This window comes from Takifugu rubripes, chromosome 15 (assembly GCF_901000725.2).
Source record: "Takifugu rubripes chromosome 15, fTakRub1.2, whole genome shotgun sequence".
Classification (NCBI taxonomy): domain Eukaryota; kingdom Metazoa; phylum Chordata; class Actinopteri; order Tetraodontiformes; family Tetraodontidae; genus Takifugu; species Takifugu rubripes.
In genome coordinates, this window is record NC_042299.1 from 12823169 (window position 1) to 12836008 (window position 12840).

The 12840-nt window shown below is 44.9% G+C and overlaps 3 protein-coding genes across 4 annotated transcripts; 1 reads left to right on the forward strand and 2 right to left on the reverse strand.

Moving 5' to 3' along the window:
- Window positions 1–441: 441 nt before the first annotated feature.
- Window positions 442–3348, forward strand: LOC101062194 (mitochondrial uncoupling protein 2-like). Its single transcript, XM_003971107.3, has 7 exons — window positions 442–745; window positions 917–1121; window positions 1199–1403; window positions 1481–1678; window positions 1752–1853; window positions 1933–2113; window positions 2201–3348. Exons 2-7 carry the CDS (start codon window positions 996–998, stop codon window positions 2307–2309), a joined length of 921 nt encoding a protein of 306 aa, XP_003971156.1. The 5' UTR covers window positions 442–745; window positions 917–995; the 3' UTR covers window positions 2310–3348.
- Window positions 2376–6350, reverse strand: dnajb13 (DnaJ heat shock protein family (Hsp40) member B13). The gene is made up of 9 exons (XM_029847860.1): window positions 4922–6350; window positions 4049–4146; window positions 3861–3964; window positions 3620–3781; window positions 3407–3555; window positions 3198–3311; window positions 2875–2988; window positions 2714–2790; window positions 2376–2548 (listed from the first exon to the last, which is right to left on the reverse strand). Exons 2-9 carry the CDS (start codon window positions 4114–4116, stop codon window positions 2389–2391), a joined length of 948 nt encoding a protein of 315 aa, XP_029703720.1. The 5' UTR covers window positions 4117–4146; window positions 4922–6350; the 3' UTR covers window positions 2376–2388.
- rab6a (RAB6A, member RAS oncogene family) lies at window positions 5286–11321 on the reverse strand. 2 transcript variants are annotated; one of them, XM_029847861.1, is made up of 8 exons: window positions 10973–11321; window positions 9530–9588; window positions 9392–9445; window positions 8748–8853; window positions 8452–8563; window positions 7426–7519; window positions 6812–6878; window positions 5286–6446 (listed from the first exon to the last, which is right to left on the reverse strand). In XM_029847861.1, the coding sequence occupies exons 1-8, from the start codon at window positions 11040–11042 to the stop codon at window positions 6382–6384; spliced, it is 627 nt and encodes a 208-aa protein (XP_029703721.1). In that variant the 5' UTR covers window positions 11043–11321; the 3' UTR covers window positions 5286–6381. The 2 variants fall into 2 exon arrangements, with proteins under 2 accessions (XP_029703721.1, XP_003971157.1); XM_003971108.3 differs by lacking the exon at window positions 7426–7519 and adding an exon at window positions 8065–8158 and having other exon boundaries at window positions 10973–11319.
- Window positions 11322–12840: the final 1519 nt, after the last annotated feature.

Here is a 12840-nt window from a genome sequence, read left to right on the forward strand (position 1 = left end):
GTGCCTGGATTTCCTGTGGAGAACATTCTGTTTAATTTTGTAGCTACCAAAGTTCCATTCCATGCAATGGAATGTGTTTGTACTTTTGGTCTTTTAAGAAAACCAAAAAGAGGTCACAGGTCATTGGTTCTTTACTGAGTTGCACATTCTGTTCCTGTATTTTTAGCATGACTCAGCATTTCCTTGTCCTAGTAACTGCATTTCCCAGAGGTGCCTCCGTCACCTCTGGGACGCAACCCGACGCCATTAACTCTTAGTTTTTAAAATTGTTGCCGCTGTTGTGTGACCATTTCAGTAACTATAAGGTTAAAAAAGAGCCTTAATGAAAACAACAACCCCCAACACTGACTTGTCGCAGATGTTTACATTAAGCCTCGTTTACATGTAGGGAGGATGTGGTGGTGGGGGTGGGGCTCCCCAGCAGTACATTGTGTTCCATAATCGGACAATAGTTGTCTTTAAAGAGGCAGTCCTCCGCACCACATCCTGGAACAGTAACTACTTCTTCTTCTGGGGACCGGTTGCAACTGGAATTTTATCGCAAGCAGTCGGGTTTTTGTGTTAGACCATTGTTAGATTATCCCTTTTGTTCGGATTTGTAGTATGCTTTTACGGCTTATTACTTCCAAGAGATCTATGGAAAATCGACAAAGAGAATTTATAGATGGGACCAAGTTCAGTAAGAAGGACGCCTTTAGAGAATCCTGATCTTGGTGCTTTTTCCTCATCACGTGCCGCAGTAAAGGTAAGAATTACAGATTATTCCCATTTAAAATAGACGCGAGAGGAGCGTTTCTAGTTTTGGCAGCCTGTTGTGGAATCAGTTTATCTTTGGTTTATCTTTAAATCTTACACTAGGAAATACGTTTTCCAGCCCATATTAAAATAACATTTTTTTTGTTGGTCTGATTTTCAGAGTTCCGGGGAAACGTTTGTCCCCTGGACTTTACTGCTCCAGTCCTCATTCCTGATATTACTGTCGATACGCGCGGAACATGGTGGGATTCGGACCCGCAGAAGCGCCGCCCTCGGCGGTGGTGAAGTTTGTGGGTGCGGGCACGGCGGCCTGCATCGCTGACCTGCTCACCTTCCCTCTGGACACCGCCAAAGTGCGGCTGCAGGTACGCGCGCCTTGCGCAAACAGCCTGCCTGGCTGGTACGGAAAGAAAAAGATAAGCACGCGTTTGATTCCGGGCAGATCCAAGGAGAGGGCAAGGGTGCGGGAGCGTCTGCTGTGAAATATCGCGGAATGTTTGGCACCATCACCACCATGGTGCGCACCGAGGGCCCCAGGAGTCTGTACAGCGGCCTGGTGGCGGGGCTCCAGAGGCAGATGAGCTTCGCCTCTGTCCGGATCGGCCTCTACGACTCTGTCAAGCAGTTCTACACCAGAGGCTCTGATTGTAAGTGTTGATGCATTGTAATGGGACGTTTGAGCTGCCCCCAGCAGCAGCCCTGACCTTTCCCTCCTCTCTTGGAGGTATCGGCGTCGGCACCAGGCTGCTGGCGGGCTGCACCACCGGCGCCATGGCGGTCGCTCTTGCTCAGCCAACAGATGTGGTGAAAGTGCGTTTCCAGGCACAGGCCAGGTCTCCGGGAGAGTCCAGGCGCTACTGCAGCACCATTGATGCTTACAAGACCATCGCTAAAGAGGAAGGCGTTCACGGTCTGTGGAAAGGTAGGCTGGCGGATTATTGGCGGCTGAATTTTTTTGACAGTTCTTGCGCGTTAACCGTCACGCTGTCGTGCAGGAACGGCTCCAAACATCGCCAGGAACGCCATTGTGAATTGCACAGAACTGGTGACCTACGATTTAATCAAGGACACTCTGCTCAAGTCCACTCCCCTGACAGGTGTCGCAACAACCCCCCACTCAGACCTCAGACTTCCTTTTTCCACGCGGAACCATAACTCGGAACTTCTGCCCCACAGATAATCTGCCCTGCCACTTTGTGTCGGCCTTCGGGGCAGGATTGTGCACCACCGTCATTGCCTCTCCAGTCGACGTGGTCAAGACGAGATACATGAACTCCAGTCCCGGCCAGTACGGCGGCGTCCTCAACTGTGCTGCGTCTATGTTGACCAAAGAGGGGCCGCGTTCCTTTTATAAGGGGTGAGTGTTGACTTGGGTGGCAAATATTTGAATCAGAATCAGCTTTATTTCAATATTAAACCCTGCTAATGTTGTACTCCTCTCCAGGTTCTTGCCTTCCTTCCTGCGCCTGGGCTCCTGGAACGTGGTGATGTTTGTGACATACGAACAGCTGAAACGCGCCATGATGGCAGCAAACCACAAGAGCACAAACTAAACACCAGGAGGCATATCAGGGTTTTTTGGGGGCTTTTTTTGTCTGTTACAACAGGAAATCCACCCGTACTTTGAAATGTTTAATTTTTAATAGAAAGGGCTTGTTTAATCAGCTGCTTCCTCTCAGGGGCCAGTTTCTTGGGGAATTGGATGTCAAAGGTAATGACGAGGTCTCCTCTCGTGGAGACGTCGTGGGACAGCGGCATTCCTTCCCCCGTGACCACTTTCTTGTATGCCAGGCTGGTGTTTTATAACACACGAAAGAGACAGTCGGATTAATGCAAATATACTAAAAACACATCACTGTAGCGTGAACTGAGTTCTATCTGAGGTGAATAGCGAGAATGTAGCAAGATTAATACACATATTCCAGGTTTGTTGGTCCTCAAAGAGTCAAACACCTACTGCACAATGTCATTGATGGGAAAGGTGAGCAGCCTGCCGTCCATCGTCTCCACGTCTACAGAGAACCCAGTCAAAGCCTGTGGGAAGAGTTGGAAGAGTGTCCATTTCTCCTAAACCACAGCTTCCATATGTTCTCGTCAGCCTCGTGTGCACGGACTCACCATCTCCAGAGAGATTTGGACCTTGTAGATCAGGTCGTTGTCTTGCCTGACGTACAGAGGGTGACTCTTCTGTCGCACTATGAAGACAATATCAGCGGGAATCTTGTTCGGTCCCTGGGGGGGAAAATACAAGTTAAGGCCGCGTGTTGTTGTGTTTCTGATCATATGAGTGCACTGGAATAGATCTGTTGATGAAGGATGTTTTACCAGAAACAAATCCACCTTACAAAGTTGGGTGTTACCATGTTACCAGCGACATTTATGCATTTATTTTTATCACAAATGCTCTACTGTTGACGTGTTTGGTGTTCCTTGAATTTCACCTGATCTCCTTCTTTGGGGAAAATGACCTTTGTGCCTTCTTTCCATCCAGGCTTCACATTTATGTGCAGGATTTTGTCCCTGATACTGGATCCGTATCCATCTGCATCCATAACCTGTTGAAAAAGCAAATAAATGTGTTTTCGTGTTCAGCACGTCTCCCTCTCCTGTTTCCTCGGGGGGGGGGTCAGTCAGGCAGCGCTCCTCCTACCCTGCGAGATATCTTAATCTTTTTTGTGCATCCTAGGTAGAGATCATCCAGGGAAAGGTGGAGGTCTCTCTCAATCTGAGGGTCTTGTGTCTTCACCACTCCTGGTTGCAGCTTGCCAGGCTGTGGCGGAATGTCACTCATCTGGAAGTCTGGCAAACGAACACAACACACTGTAGCTCGTCTGCTGGGATGAGCACAGGTCGTCCGTCTCACCTGCGAAGGGATTGTTGCCTCCAAAAAACTGCGTGAACGTTTTTTCTGGTTTCCCATGGTAGACGTACTCAGTTGACCATGCCGCAGTGTTGATGGCATCGAGTGGGATTCCCCCTTTCAGACCGTCCTCGCCAAACTTGTCATAGGTCGCCTTTTTTCGTGCTGTCAAGTAGAACACCGACGTTATCACGAGCACTTCTTTTCTGTGGCTGAAAGGTCACCTTCAAGATCTTTGACTCACGGTCGCTCAGGACATCGTAGGCTTCCCCCAGCTGAAGGAATCTCTCAGCACTTCCAGGTTCCTCGTTGGTGCCGGGGTGAAACCTCAGGGCGAGCCGTCGGTATCTGTCGTGGGTGATGGAGGAGAATGGGAACAATCAAAGAAGCACCCCTGGCCTGACGTTTCTCTTTGATCTCTTTTGCACCTACGCTTTTTTGATGTCCGCGTCGGTTGCATTTCTGGTTATTTCCAGTGTCTCATAGTAGTCGTTGGCCATTCTGTTGATTACATTTACTTCACAAATATCCTGTTTGAAAAGAAGAATTCTCATCTTTAAAATGATGCTCTAGTTCACTAGCTGTGCTCTAGTATGTTGGGACCTCTGCCTACGCTCAACAGTATAAAATCAGGTTCCATATTTTGTAATCATTCTTCTTGAGGACTTTAGCAATGAAATAAATAACAATGATCAGCACACAAGTGGAAATATATCCAATACATACAGATAGACACGATCTAGAGTTATCTTGGTTTCCAAAGACTATCTGACACTATGTTTTCCAAAATCTCTTTTTTTTAATAAAGAGGGAAAGTATCATGCACAAGAGTTTGAGAAAGTGTAGATCACATAAGTCTGATCTGGAATATACATGTATTATCAGCAAACAGCAGTGAGGCGTCCGATGACTTTACAGAGCGCAATACAGCAGCAATAACACAGCGCCCCCTTGTGGTCGATACACAAACCAGCAATTCATTTGATTAATTTCTAGCTTCAGCTCACAAGAAGGAACCAACCGAGCCAGAAATAAAAGTATACAGAAAAATAGACAATACTGTATCATGCGGTGATTTATTATCAAAAAGAAACACATGTAGGCCTAATGCAATGCGTCTTTTCTGAAAGAAGGCTCTGTCCCAGAATGCATTTCTTTAATTTTGCCCTCATAAAATTTTGCTGTGAACCTCAATCCCACTATTGGGAACATTTTTTGTTAGATAAACCTCTTTATTTGTAGAGCCAAGAGGAATAATGGTCAGTAAAATGTTGTTTAAATCGTGCGTTATCGAGCACCACATACCGATCAGATGTCTGACAGCCTGGATGAGTTCGTATCCTTTATTCCACACGAACCAGTACACGCTGGGGAAAGAGTCCTGTGGTTGCTAGGCAACGCACGGACGCAGCAGGGACGCAGTTGAGTCGGGTCTGGAATGCAGCGATTCTTCGGATTAGCAGGATTCAGGACGGGTCGTGGGTCCGGAGCACCAATGAGAGTTCAGACCTTAAACAACAGTCTTGGTGACGGGGATGAATGCTGCTTTACATCAAAGCTCCTTTCCTTTCATTTTTGTTTCGGGCTTTTTAGGTTTAGGATTTTTTTCCCCCATGCATATTGGTGATGATATATACAATTTTATGCATTTTTGCATGATTTCCAATGCTTTCAGGTGTATTTTTTTATTCTTTCATTTAAAAGCATTCCATACTGAAACATTAAAGACTACGATTTACAAATCAGTCTCTCCATAAACACACAAAAAAATTGCACATTATCAGTATAATCAAATTGCAGTAGACTCTTGGTTCTGTTAAAGGTGGTGCAGATGAATGCATATTTCATAAGTAATTTAGGAGTCATATCAAAAGTGAAGATATTAACAGCAATAAAAAAAAAGAAATGAGAATTCAAAAGAAATAAATATTACAAGTCTGTGGATTAAATACACATGAAGGATGGTCATTAACAAAAAAATCACTAAAAAAAAAAAGCCACAGGCAAATCTTTCTCATGTTCATAAAATGTCACCCAAAAACCAGAACCACCCAAAGTCAAGGAAGCCCTCTATAATTAACCTTAAGATGGCGCTTATAATTATGACACTCGATACGCAAGAAACTCCTCAAAGTTTTACTCTATGATAGCGGAAGCCTTTAGAAATTAAAATCAAGATCTAACCAAAGGTGAAGGTAATAGAAAAATCAAAGAAAAAGGTGTAAAAATGAACCACCGAGTGTTGATGGAGGACGGTGTGATGGGACTCGTGTCTTCCTGCTGGCCTGAACATTTGCTGTGACGTGCGAATGTGCAGAACGAGTCAGAACGTGCTGGTGACGTGACTGCTGTTGCACGCCGTGACAGTGCACGTGCACGCCAGAGGTCCAATGACCGAGTATCAATGTTGTGCTCATGTAGAATGGAGTGATTAAACTCTAGAGGTAAATTTGGGACCTTTAGACACTCGAATTTAGAGTTCTCTCTCTTCCTTTTGTGCAACAACAATCTCACTGTGTCTTATTACTACTCTTCTGTTAATTCTTTTTGAAACGAAGCAGCTCAGTGAACAATTCTGAGCGCCGCCGGGTTCGAGGTGTTACAGTGCAAACGTTTAGTTTGAGCCTTTTTCCGAGTTTTAGAGCTGGTTTTCGCGACGGCGAGGACGCGTTGTTCTCCTTCGGGCAACTGATGCAGAAGAAAAAGCGATTGGGTTTGAGAAGAAGCCAGAAAGAGAACCAGTTAACCCCCGACACGAGCGCCCATTAACAGGAACAGCCTCCTTCGTTGGCGGGGAGCTCTGGGGGCTTCTCCAGTTTAATGTCGATCACTGAAGAGGTTGCGAGTTAAAGAACGTTAACAGGGAAAACGCACAAAGATGGTTACAAACACCTACAACAACCTCCAGGTTTCAATTTAGGCCAGTATTAAAAAGGTGGATGTTGTACTCTGCTATGGATTAAAGGAATAATCTCGTCAGCCTTTATTCTGGGTTGTGAAATGCAAAGTGAGGACACAGATCAACAGCGTCTTATGTTGCAAAACCAATGGTTTGAGAAGGGGGGGTGTATCTGTCTGGACTGCCTGTAACCTGGTGGTGAAATAGATTCTTTGTTCCAGCCTGTAAATGAGCAAACACAGCAGGGTTTATGCCCGACAGCTAAACACACCCATGTCTCATCACACAAAGGATACTGTCCTCTCTGCTCTTGTCCTGTGTGGTGTCCATACCAGGAAGAGCAGCAGCCACGCGACGGAAAAGCTGCAGGGGGAAAAAAAGAGAGAGAGCATGTGTTCTGTCAGGGCGATAGACTCAGAGAAACTGTGAAATCACAACAACACGCCGGCGATGCAAGCAGAGGGAGAGCGGGCCGATGCTGAAGCTCACACAGAGGAAGACCACACCAAATGCGACGCCGATTGCTGATTTAGAGACGCGGAGGTGACGGAGGCCTTCCGATGGGAGAGCCTGGAGCAATTTAGGTGAGAGAATTAAAAGGAAACTTAAAGGAACAGCAGCATCGGGCGTACGGCGACGATGAGGATGATGATGAAGATGGCTGCCCCCGATGATATAGAATCATACAAATTTAAAAATCTACTGGCGTGGAATACTGGCTCTCAACCTCTGACCCACCCTCAGGGACTCTTCAGTCCAGAACTGGTAAATTGGTCTTATTTCCTGCAGGTGGGAGAGTTTGAACAGCAACTAGACAAACAGCCTCTCATGCTCCTGATTTGTGTTCTCATGCCAGCGTGGAAGCGACGCTGATCAAGGCACTGCGGACGCACGCACACACAGATTCTACCTGTTTGACATTGTAGCCTGCCTTTGCACTCGTTTCAATAAACAGAACACTCATCTCTTTTGCTCTCTGCTCTCCCTCCTCTGTGGTTATCTGTCTGCGATGAGCCACAAGCCGGCACACACAAACACCCAGAGGGACACACACATGGCCACAGACACACAGACACGGGGGGGAAAAGAACACAGGTTGTGAGTATATTGAAGGGGACTGACAAGCCGTGCCCCTTCCTGCCGCCACTGCTGCCCTTTCTCGAGTCTTTTTCTCAAGTTGGTGGCGCACCAGGCCCAACTGGAAACCCGGCGGCTCTTTTTACACCTGGCGCTAAATTTAGCTTGTGCCCAGACTTCATAACGCGTCACCTCATTTACAGGCTTAAACACATGTTTGGAATAACAGGTCTGAGTTTTCCACCTCGTAATTCATTCCTATGAGCCAGGGAGTTCTTTTTTTTGGGAAGAGGAAAGAAAAGAACAGTGTTATGATGTTGCTGACCATCTTCAGAACCTTTTCTCTAAACCTCTATTGCATCTTTATTTAATAAGGGACGATTGCCAGGTGTAAAGACTGAGCTTTAAAAGTGGAGCAGAGGCAGCAGCGTCTGCGGCAGGATGTCAGAGCACGACTCACACGCACTCTTACCTGCTTTACATTGTAGCCCGCCTTAGCGCTAGTCTCAATAAACATTACATTTAGTTCTTTGGCTTTTCGCTCACCCTCTTCAATAGATACCTGCCTGCAGTGGATAAAGAGGTTAGGACACAGACACTGAAAAAGGTCAAACGTGTGCACTTTAACATGAATTATTGCTAAACATTACAGCTGCTGACAGTGGATGCACTGTAAAGATACAAATAATCCATCTTTTAACAATGTCGGTGAAACAAAGGGTTTATTAAAAAGTGGAACAAGGTCTGAAGGTGCCCTGCTCTCTAAGAAAGGCCTCAAAAGGCTCTATTGACAGCACTAATCAATGACTTCATCAGCATGCTCTTACAGGACAAGAGGGGCCTCGGACAGACCAGTTACCTTTTGTCTGCAAGGTCTGTTTTATTTCCCACCAACATGATAATGACGTCACTTCCCCTCTCTGTTCTCACGTCGTCTATCCATTTTGTGGTTTGCTGGAAGGAGTTAACATCTGAAAGAGAAATGAGTTAGAGGCAGGAAGATGGACATCGAGCAACCGGGTGAAAGGTTGCAAACACCCGAGGGGGCGGCGTGTCTGTAGGCTAGTTAGAATTTTGAATGGATTTGAATTAAACAAAGAACAGCAGTGACCAGAGAGGTGGACAACAAACCACAGGTTCACTAAATCCACTCACTTGTGATGTCGTAAACTACAACTGCAGCGGCAGAGTCTCTGATGTAACTCGGGATGAGGCTACGAAAGCGCTCCTGCCCCGCCGTGTCCCACAACTGCAACCTAATCTATGGTGCAGGAAGGGGAGGGAAGGAGAAATCAAAGAGGGAAAAGGGAAAACCAAAAGAATTGACAAAAACAAAAAGGTCAAAAAAATGAATAATAGGGGGGGGGGAATTATATATATATTTTTTAAGACAAAAATCAAATTGAAAAAAGGCCAAATCAAGTCAGACATATGGGAAAACAACAGAAGACAGAGAAAATGTGCATGCAGGTAATGAATGAGCACCACAGAGAGCAAGATGTCTGGTCCTGGAGGAAATTAAATCAATAATCACCCTTCACTTGCAATCAATGAACCCTCCTCTGTTTGAAGGTCTTTAGTTCCAAAACAACAAGGAAAACAGATGGAGGATCAAAAAGGACAGGAGAGAACTTGTGTTGAAGCAGAAAAGACAAGGGAAGTGTTGCACAAGGTGCCGGTGGCAGACTGGACCACACTGAGCTGCAACACACACACAACCTGGCTGCTCCTCAATATTACAGAATTAGTTTCACTTCAGTCACTCCAAGACTCATAGCAGCCGACACAAAAGCACCTACTGTTCTGTCTTCAAGGTACATGGTTTTCGACAGGAAGTCTATTCCGATTGTGGCCTGGAAGTGGGCGAGAAATAAGCAAATGTGATGAGAGTTCGGGGCTCCGTCAGAACTGGGAAAATCACTCGGAGGTGTTCTCACCTGGTAAGTGTTGTCAAAACTGTCATACATGAACCTGGTGATCAATGAGGTCTTTCCCACTGGAGAAACCAACACAGACACGACACCGTTACATCACGTCCATATCAACGAATGACTGTTCATCCACGTGTAGAAGAATCAAGTTTATTTCAAATGACCAAAATAATGTGGGGATCAGGAGCAAAAACAAAACCCACGCAGAGTCATAGTAATACGATGTAATAAAGATAGTTGCAGCTAATCATGTTGCAAATGACATTATATACACTTTTAAGGGCCAATCATGTCGACATCGCAGACAAGCTGCTGTATAATAAAAACCAGCCTGTCATGGAAATCCTTCTCCCCGCTGACAACAATCCTTTGCTAGTGCTAAATTATTTAGAACATCTGGAAACAAAACCAAAATTGACCCAAACAGTTTGCACCAGTTTCCCCCGCTTCTTATTTACCCCATATCTTGTTAAGCTCCACAATGAACCGATTAGCTAACTAATTTTGAAATAAAGCCATCCCTTGCAGTCACTCCCAGCATTGCTTCACGTCTTGCAATGCTTCGCTGAGGTCAGGTTACATTATCGGTGACCCACTGAAGTGATGACATGGCCAGCCAACGCTGCTGGTTACTGTTCTAGAGAGGACCAAAGCTAATCAAAGCCTGTCGGAAAGAATCTGCAGTGGCAGTAGAAGTTGTCATCTTATCTGTTCTATCATATCCTGTTTCACACAAACGGAAGAGTTCATCAACACAGATTAAACGCATAAAGTATTACTGATGTGACTCTATACAGAAATAATTTACCACTAACAATGGAAATAAACTCACGCATAATCACAAAATTAATCCGGATGAGCCTTTAAATTTTAAATGACCAACTTAGACTGTGTTTGTGACTACCGTATAAATATCTCTCTTTCTTCTGGTTAGGGGGGGGATTAAAAATGAAAACAGGAATGTCACTGTGCAGGTTTGGGAATTGGGCTCCACCTGTGGAGAGATGCACTGCTTTGACTGTAATCGCGGTCATGTTGCCTGGATTTGGAGATTTCAATTTAGCCTTACTGGTATGTCAATGACAACTGCGATCTCACTCCCAAAATACATTTTAATATAGGTATAAAAGTGATTTCAAGTACCTTGTCTCAAATATCGAACCACCCTGTTTATCTGCACACTTCAACTTCCTTGCAGCCAAAATTTCTCGCAAACAACAAAGTCAATTTTGACACATAATCTCAAAAGTATCATTTTACGTCCAGAACGCCTCTGGAGCCACGCTGTTAACCAAGTTAGTGCTGCAACGCAATTACTCTGCCAAGTTTTCCTCATGAATGCTAATGTTAGCGAGCTAACTGGTTAAATGTAATCATCAAATCAATTCATATAACTGAGGTGATCTCTTTATACACCGAGTCCACATTTGATCTACAAATTAAACTTACCACTCTGTTCTCCAAGAAAGACCAATTTAAATTTTCTTAAAGGATTTCCGAAGTCTCCGGCCGTCGACATGACTGCAATAAATAAGCCTTGATGTTACTTTTCGGGAGCTCCCCAGCTAGCCAGCTCCTGCTAGCAATCTACTGCTTTTCAAATATATAAGAGCTTTGTCAGGTTTAAATGTTTCGCTGAATTTTGGACGGTCTGTAGTTTCAAAACCAGCCGCTTTGACTTCCAGTTACTTCCTAATAACTCTGTGACTAGTGCAGCCAAGTTAGCATTACTGATAATTCTATGACAAGACTAAACCACTGCCAGCTAACCACTAGGCTTCTTCTTCGTCTTAATAAAGTTGACTGTTGACGCCGTGGTGCTGCCCCCTTTCGGTCAAACAACGCACAGCCGATCTCCGTGTAGGCGAAAACAGCAGATCGGCGACAGGAAAATATATATGTCACTCATTCATTATTAAAATACTAGTTTAACAAAATAAGTAAAGAAAATGAAGTTGGGCCGCTCGTAACTCGTCCATTGTGTACCCTCCCACGAAAGGGATAAAGCGGTTATGAAGATGAGACGAGGCAATAAAGTTCTATAAAATAAATGATTAAAACCAATACCAAAAGAGACGGAATTCAATGTGATGAAACTTTAACTTTAAACTTGAAACTTTAAAAGGCCACATATTTTCAAAGCAATAAGTATCTTATTAACATGTTATAAAACACAGCTTAGCGACCAGTGCATTATAACGCGTCATAGATGAGTACGACTATAACATTTGAAGTGATGAGGCTTAATCTAACAAACTGGGAGGACAGTAATAACTGTGAGGCATATGCTGAAGAAAGCACAACTGACTAAATCTTCTTGCAGTTGTCACCCTGAGGAACACTCCCAACTCCCCAGTGCAACTGCTCATGGGCTGAGTCCTCACAAGCCCTTTGCCGAGTTTGAGTGCAATTTTACAGCCAGCTGCACCCCAGAACACACTCGCAACTCTCAGGCTCCTGTGCAAGAAGCAGCCATACTGTAACAGAGGAGCAAAGAGGCTCCCTGTGTCGCGACCAGGCAGTGCCGTGCACATGGAGACAATCTAAGGTTGGTGTCCAGCTGGGGTCACTGCCCAGAGGGACCCATGTTCCTAAGGCATAGTGAACCAGTCTCCAGATGACAGGTGCAGAGTCGTGTGTGTCAACAATAATAGCCTGCTGTTGCTGTGTGTGTGTGTGTGCGTGTGTGTGTGTGTGTGAAATTAATACTAAGGTTCTTTTGATATACAGACTCAAATGGTTGGCTCTTTCAACTTCTCTTTTTTTCTGGCTTTCTACCTTCATTAATCTAAATACCGAATCTTATGTTTATTAATTCCACAATTCCACTCATTTGTGGCTCTTAAAGAGACTTGTCAACATTCTACAGACTGAAATACTGATTATTCCTGTGTGGTCTAGTATGTATAAGGGTTATATAGAGCGTGTTTACACAGGCATGTTTAGAAACCCAGATATGAACTTGCAGCAGTGTGTAATGTGAGCATGCCAGTAGTTCTACACATCTGCATTTTAACAGACACATTTTCATTGTAGCTGGAACCCAACGCGCCTCTACAGTATTAATCATATTCGTGCTGCCAATGATGCAGATGAATGACGTCGCAAGTGTGTGAGCGCTGTTTATGTGAGCTATTGTGTGCTTGAACTGAATGTTCTAGGTCACCGAAGACGCACCTGCGACTCTCCTTCATTCGTTTGCTCTCCATCCACTCGCTCCGACCAGCTGAGGCCAAATCTGCCGCTCTGTTTCTGGGAAATAGCGGAGAGAGAGAGCAGAAGGGGAGAGAGAGAGGGCAAGAGAGCCATCATTGCCC

Bases quoted from the DNA above. Each gene is read 5' to 3' on its own strand.
- LOC101062194 (XM_003971107.3), top strand. From the start codon at position 996: ATGGTGGGATTCGGACCCGCAGAAGCGCCGCCCTCGGCGGTGGTGAAG. The intron at 1,122-1,198 runs GTACGCGCGCCT...GATTCCGGGCAG, and splicing joins CCGCCAAAGTGCGGCTGCAG to ATCCAAGGAGAGGGCAAGGG. The intron at 1,854-1,932 runs GTGTCGCAACAA...TCTGCCCCACAG, and splicing joins CAAGTCCACTCCCCTGACAG to ATAATCTGCCCTGCCACTTT.
- dnajb13 (XM_029847860.1), bottom strand. From the start codon at position 4,116: ATGGCCAACGACTACTATGAGACACTGGAAATAACCAGAAATGCAACC. The intron at 3,782-3,860 runs GTGAGTCAAAGA...TCTACTTGACAG, and splicing joins CTACGATGTCCTGAGCGACC to CACGAAAAAAGGCGACCTAT. The intron at 2,791-2,874 runs GTGAGTCCGTGC...CTCTTCCCACAG, and splicing joins TCCAAATCTCTCTGGAGATG to GCTTTGACTGGGTTCTCTGT.
- rab6a (XM_029847861.1), bottom strand. From the start codon at position 11,042: ATGTCGACGGCCGGAGACTTCGGAAATCCTTTAAGAAAATTTAAATTG. The intron at 9,589-10,972 runs GTAAGTTTAATT...TGGTTTCTCCAG, and splicing joins CTTTCTTGGAGAACAGAGTG to TGGGAAAGACCTCATTGATC. The intron at 7,520-8,451 runs GTAACTGGTCTG...GGCTCATCGCAG, and splicing joins ACAGACCTTGCAGACAAAAG to ACAGATAACCACAGAGGAGG.